Source organism: Palaemon carinicauda, chromosome 13, assembly GCF_036898095.1.
Source record: "Palaemon carinicauda isolate YSFRI2023 chromosome 13, ASM3689809v2, whole genome shotgun sequence".
Classification (NCBI taxonomy): domain Eukaryota; kingdom Metazoa; phylum Arthropoda; class Malacostraca; order Decapoda; family Palaemonidae; genus Palaemon; species Palaemon carinicauda.
Genome location: NC_090737.1, coordinates 39,495,428 through 39,502,640, shown reverse-complemented (window position 1 = coordinate 39,502,640; position 7,213 = coordinate 39,495,428). Strand labels below are relative to the sequence as shown.

The window sequence follows — 7,213 nt, the reverse complement described above, 5'->3', positions numbered from 1 at the left end:
AAAAGGTCTCCATATTTACGAAACGCAAGGGTGCTTGCAAGGAAATTTATTAACTCGTTATGCTATGAGGTCTTCACGCCATTCTGTTTATCATTTTGTTGCTGCTGTTGATATCAAAGCAAAATAATGAGAAAATTGAAACTTAAATGAAGTTTAAACAGGAAAGGAATAAAGTTTAATCTTTAATAAGCTGACATTAGAAAAAAATATTTGAAGCCTACTATCTAAAGGAAAAAAAACTTATTCACAGGTCACCATGAATGGCAGAGGGAAGGGGCAGGACAATGACCTAGAGACTGACCATATAAACACGAAACTCCGGGCAATCTGGGTGTGTGTATCAGCGCCCAATGCCCCTATCCACCCAATCTATGATAGGGAGCGCCAGACAATGGCTGCTGATGACTCAGCAGTTAGGCCTATAGGTTTCCCCGAAACCGCTATCCCTAGCCAACAGGTATGGTGAGGTTGCAGATACTACATCTATGGTGTTTGAAAGGGTCTCGAACTCTCGCCCAACAGATTACTAGGTAGTGACGTTATCAATAGGCAATCATAACACTAACGAAGAATGTTTGAACGCAGTGAACCAGATTTTGCTCAACCGAACATGTCCAAGTGTGCACACTTGGTGCAAGTTGCTACATTTTAAAAACAAATTTATGTGCTAGGCTACGTCTAAAGGGGGGGGGGGTGTCCCAAACTTACACTGTGAAGTAAAGTTGAAAGGTTGAAAAACAAGATGGAAAAAATAAAGTGGAAATATAGGTTAATTCGATAAAAAGTGGATGTAGGAAGGGAGACATATTGATAACGATGTGCGCGTGTGACGCCAAGAAAAATTCATATCGATCAATAATAAACAATACGAATGAGGTAGCCTGACAGTTTTATTCCTTTAAATTACACACACACACACACACACACATATATATATATATATATATATATATATATATATATATATATATATATATATATATATATATATATATATGTTAATAAATCTGGTAATTGTGTGTGTGTGTTTGCTATAGAAAATTTGCACAAGGAACTTACAGGACATTTAATGATTGAATCTTACGTAATTTTTTTCGAGAAAGCTAACGCCGCTATTTCCATTTTGATCAAGGGCCACCTTGGGGGTCTAAGGGCCCCATAAGTACAGACCGCCTACCTCTCTATTTCATTAAATCGGGAGAAATCAGGCAGGCTTGCACTATAGATTTCAACTTTTTAAAAATAATTATTCAACAATTTTGAAATCTATCGTCGCTATTTTTAATCTTGATCAAGAACCATCATGGAGGTTCAACTGGCCCCAAACTACAAAGCACCCTAAAATTGCATTCAATAATAATGAACCAATTGCAATGAATTTCGACAGAGATAGTATGAACATAGGAGACTATTTGAGACCACAATAATTTGGAAATTTGTCCTAAAAAAGTGGGGTCCTTGGGTGTTGCCCCAACACACTTGCAATAAAGTTTACAAAACTTACAGAATATTTAATGATTGAGTCTTATGTAATATTTATATTTTTTTCAGTTTTCTACGAAATGATCCCACATAAAAAGAGGTTCTCATCCTGTAAGTCCGATAAGGCAAATTCAGAGATAAGAAGATAGCAGGAAACAGAAGAGCAGACGAATTTACGGACGGAAACAAATGCAATGAGAATTGCTACTCGACGTGAATCATAAAATGAAGAACAAAGAAAACCCCATACAGATAGAATGACAGATAGCCATAAAGCAGAAAATGAAGAGCAGATGGATTTGAGAAGGAACACCAATGCTAGCAGAATGGCAGCTGGGTGTGAAGTCGAAGATGAAGAGCAGAGGAATTGAAGAGGGAAGACCAATGCAAGCCGAATGGCAGCTAGACGTGAACCAGAGGATGAAGAGCAGAGGAATTTAATTAGGAACACTAATACAACCAGAATAGCAGCTAGACGTGAAGCAGAAGATGAAGAGCAGAGGAATTTAAAAAGGAACACCAATGCAAGCAAAATGGCAGCTAGACGTGAAGCAGAAGAGGAAAAGCAGATGAATTTGATAAGGAACACTAATACCACCAGAATGGCAGCTAGACGTGAAGCAGAAGACGAAAAGCAGATGAATTTGATAAGGAACACTAATACAACCAGAATGGCAGCTAGACGTGAAGCAGAAGACGAAAAGCAGATGAATTTGATAAGGAACACTAATACAAGCAGAATGGCAGCTAGACGTGAAGCAGAAGACGAAAAGCAGATGAATTTGATAAGGAACACTAATACAACCAGAATGGCAGCTAGACGTGAAGCAGAAGACGAAAAGCAGATGAATTTGATAAGGAACACTAATACAACCAGAATGGCAGCTAGACGTGAAGCAGAAGACGAAAAGCAGATGAATTTGATAAGGAACACTAATTCAACCAGAATGGCAGCTAGACGTGAAGCAGAAGATGAAGAGCAGATGAATTTAAGAAGGAACACCAGCGCAAGCAGAATTTTTAGCTAGACATGAAGCAGAAGATGAAAAGCAGATGAATCTAATAAGGAACACTAATGTAAGCAAAATGGAAGCTAGACGTGAAGCAGAAGACGAAGAGCAGAGGATTTTTGGGAATACCAATGCAAGCAGAATGTCAGCTATATGTTAAGCAGAAGACAAAAAACATGAATTTGGGAAGGAACAATAATGCTAGCACAATGGCAGCCAGACATGAAGTCGAAGATGAAGAGCAGAGGAATTTAAGAAGGAACACCAATGTAAGCAGAATGTCAGCTGGACATGAAACAGAAGACGAAAAGCAGATGAATTTAATAAGGAATACTAATGCAAACAGAATGGCAACTAGACGTTAAGCAGATGAAAAGCAGATGAATTTAATAAGGAACACTAATGCAAACAGAATGGCTACTAGACATGAAGCAGAAGACGAAAAGCAGATGAATTTAATAAGGAACACTAATGCAAACAGAATGGCAACTAGACGTTAAGCAGATGAAAAGCAGATGAATTTAATAAGGAATACTAATGCAAACAGAATGGCTACTAGACATGAAACAGAAGACGAAAAGCAGATGAATTTAATAAGGAACACTAATGCAAACAGAATGGCTACTAGACATGAAGCAGAAGACGAAAAGCAGATGAATTTAATAAGGAACACTAATGCAAACAGAATGGCAACTAGACGTTAAGCAGATGAAAAGCAGATGAATTTAATAAGGAACACTAATGCAAACAGAATGGCAACTAGACGTTAAGCAGATGAAAAGCAGATGAATTTAATAAGGAATACTAATGCAAACAGAATGGCTACTAGACATGAAACAGAAGACGAAAAGCAGATGAATTTAATAAGGAACACTAATGCAAACAGAATGGCTACTAGACGTTAAGCAGATGAAAAGCAGATGAATTTAATAAGGAATACTAATGCAAACAGAATGGCTACTAGACATGAAACAGAAGACGAAAAGCAGATGAATTAAATAAGGAACACTAATGCAAACAGAATGGCTACTAGACATGAAGCAGAAGACGAAAAGCAGATGAATATAATAAGGAACACTAATGCAAACAGAATGGCAACTAGACGTTAAGCAGATGAAAAGCAGATGAATTTAATAAGGAACACTAATGCAAACAGAATGGCTACTAGACATGAAACAGAAGACGAAAAGCAGATGAATTTAATAAGGAATACTAATGCAAACAGAATGGCAACTAGACGTTAAGCAGATGAAAAGCAGATGAATTTAATAAGGAACACTAATGCAAACAGAATGGCTACTAGACATGAAGCAGAAGACGAAAAGCAGATGAATTTAATAAGGAACACTAATGCAAACAGAATGGCAACTAGACGTTAAGCAGATGAAAAGCAGATGAATTTAATAAGGAACACTAATGCAAACAGAATGGCTACTAGACATGAAACAGAAGACGAAAAGCAGATGAATTTAATAAGGAATACTAATGCAAACAGAATGGCTACTAAACATGAAGCAGAAGACGAAAAGCAGATGAATTTAATAAGGAACACTAATGCAAACAGAATGGCTACTAGACATGAAACAGAAGACGAAAAGCAGATGAATTTAATAAGGAATACTAATGCAAACAGAATGGCTACTAGACATGAAGCAGAAGACGAAAAGCAGATGAATTTAATAAGGAACACTAATGCAAACAGAATGGCAACTAGACGTTAAGCAGATGAAAAGCAGATGAATTTAATAAGGAACACTAATGCAAACAGAATGGCTACTAGACATGAAGCAGAAGACGAAAAGCAGATGAATTTAATAAGGAACACTAATGCAAACAGAATGGCAACTAGACGTTAAGCAGATGAAAAGCAGATGAATTTAATAAGGAATACTAATGCAAACAGAATGGCTACTAGACATGAAACAGAAGACGAAAAGCAGATGAATTTAATAAGGAACACTAATGCAAACAGAATGGCTACTAGACGTTAAGCAGATGAAAAGCAGATGAATTTAATAAGGAATACTAATGCAAACAGAATGGCTACTAGACATGAAACAGAAGACGAAAAGCAGATGAATTTAATAAGGAACACTAATGCAAACAGAATGGCAACTAGACGTTAAGCAGATGAAAAGCAGATGAATTTAATAAGGAATACTAATGCAAACAGAATGGCTACTAGACATGAAACAGAAGACGAAAAGCAGATGAATTTAATAAGGAACACTAATGCAAACAGAATGGCAACTAGACGTTAAGCAGATGAAAAGCAGATGAATTTAATAAGGAATACTAATGCAAACAGAATGGCTACTAGACATGAAGCAGAAGACGAAAAGCAGATGAATTTAATAAGGAACACTAATGCAAACAGAATGGCAACTAGACGTTAAGCAGATGAAAAGCAGATGAATTTAATAAGGAACACTAATGCAAACAGAATGGCAACTAGACGTTAAGCAGATGAATTTAATAAGGAACACTAATACAAACAGAAAGGCAACTAGACGTTAAGCAGGAGACGAAAAGCAGATGATATTAATAATGAACACTAATGCAAACAGAATGGCAACTAGACGTTAAGCAGATGAAAAGCAGATGAATTTAATAAGGAACACTAATGCAAACAGAATGGCAACTAGACGTTAAGCAGATGAAAAGCAGATGAATTTAATAAGGAACACTAATGCAAACAGAATGGCAATTAGACGTTAAGCAGATGAAAAGCAGATGAATTTAATAAGGAACACTAATGCAAACAGAATGGCAACTAGACGTTAAGCAGATGAAAAGCAGATGAATTTAATAAGGGACACTAATACAAACAGAAAGGCAACTAGACGTTAAGCAGGAGACGAAAAGCAGATGAATTTAATAATGAACACTCATGCAAACAGAATGGCAACTAGACGTGAAGCAGAAGATGAGAAGCAAATGAATTTAATAAGGAACACTAATGCAAACAGAATGGCAACTAGACGTGAAGCAGAAGAAGAGAAGCAGATGAATTTAATAAGGAACACTAATGCAAACAGAATGGCAACTAGACGTTAAGCAGATGAAAAGCAGATGAATTTAATAAGGAACACTTATGCAAACAGAATGGCAACTAGACGTGAAGCAGAAGAGAAGCAGATGAATTTAATAAGGAACACTAATGCAAACAGAATGGCAACTAGACGTGAAGCAGAAGAAGAGAAGCATATGAATTTAATAAGGAACACTAATGCAAACAGAATGGCAACTAGACGTTAAGCAGATGAAAAGCAGATGAATTTAATAAGGAACACTTATGCAAACAGAATGGCAACTAGACGTGAAGCAGAAGAAGAGAAGCAGATGAATTTAATAAGGAACACTAATGCAAACAGAATGGCAACTAGACGTGAAGCAGAAGAAGAGAAGCAGATGAATTTAATAAGGAACACTAATGCAAACAGAATGGCAACTAGACGTTAAGCAGATGAAAAGCAGATGAATTTAATAAGGAACACTTATGCAAACAGAATGGCAACTAGACGTGAAGCAGAAGAAGAGAAGCAGATGAATTTAATAAGGAACACTAATGCAAACAGAATGGCAACTAGACGTGAAGCAGAAGAAGAGAAGCAGATGAATTTAATAAGGAACACTAATGCAAACAGAATGGCAACTAGACGTTAAGCAGATGAAAAGCAGATGAATTTAATAAGGAACACTTATGCAAACAGAATGGCAACTAGACGTTAAGCAGATGAAAAGCAGATGAATTTAATAAGGAACACTAATGCAAACAGAATGGCAACTAGACGTTAAGCAGATGAAAAGCAGATGAATTTAATAAGGAACACTAATGCAAACAGAATGGCAACTAGACGTTAAGCAGATGAAAAGCAGATGAATTTAATAAGGGACACTAATACAAACAGAAAGGCAACTAGACGTTAAGCAGGAGACGAAAAGCAGATGAATTTAATAATGAACACTCATGCAAACAGAATGGCAACTAGACGTGAAGCAGAAGATGAGAAGCAAATGAATTTAATAAGGAACACTAATGCAAACAGAATGGCAACAAGACGTGAAGCACGGGATGAAGACCACAGAAATCTTCGCCTTGAAAATAATCAACAAAGAATAGCATCTCTAAGAAATCAGGAATCAAGAAATCAAAGAATGTCTCGACTTCAGGATAACCAATAAACAAAGATTGTCCTTTGAAACCAAGAAACATTCGAAGGAGCTGAGAATAGTTGCCATATTGAAAGAGTCATGCATGCAGAAGCAAGAGCACATCCTTTTAATGCTGTATAATGGCGTCTTGGTGCCTTCACTTACAATCCAAGATACCCTTATAAAACAGAACATAGTACAAATTGGCTTAACGTCACAACAATGTAATAGCTATGATGCTCAGAAATGGAAGAATGAACTTCCTGGATTGTGTTGCAGCGGAGGGAAAATTAGACTGCCTTTGTTAGTTGAACCTCCTGAATATCTGAAAAAAAAAACTATTCAATGGAACATCTCAACTTTCAAAACATTTTCTTGAAAACATACTACTATACAACAATGCTGTCCAGATGACTTCATTTGGAGCTAAATTTGTGATTGAGGGGGGATTTATGACCACTTTCAAAATCCAAGGGCAAATATACCTGGGCAACTCCTGGTAACCCTGTTAGTGTGTATATATATATATATATATATATATATATATATATATATATATATATATA

General features: G+C 36.4%; 1 protein-coding gene across 1 annotated transcript; it reads left to right on the top strand.

Moving 5' to 3' along the window:
• Positions 1-1,877: 1,877 nt before the first annotated feature.
• Positions 1,878-6,677, top strand: LOC137651510 (troponin I-like). The gene is made up of 2 exons (XM_068384738.1): positions 1,878-2,116; positions 6,473-6,677. The coding sequence occupies exons 1-2, from the start codon at positions 1,878-1,880 to the stop codon at positions 6,675-6,677; spliced, it is 444 nt and encodes a 147-aa protein (XP_068240839.1).
• The last annotated feature ends 536 nt before the right edge of the window (positions 6,678-7,213 follow it).

Excerpts from the sequence above, each read along its gene's own strand:
- LOC137651510 (XM_068384738.1), top strand. The coding sequence starts at position 1,878 with ATGGCAGCTAGACGTGAACCAGAGGATGAAGAGCAGAGGAATTTAATT. Across the intron at positions 2,117-6,472 it reads CGTGAAGCAGAAGACGAAAA|AATGGCAACTAGACGTGAAG; the intron begins GCAGATGAATTT and ends TCATGCAAACAG.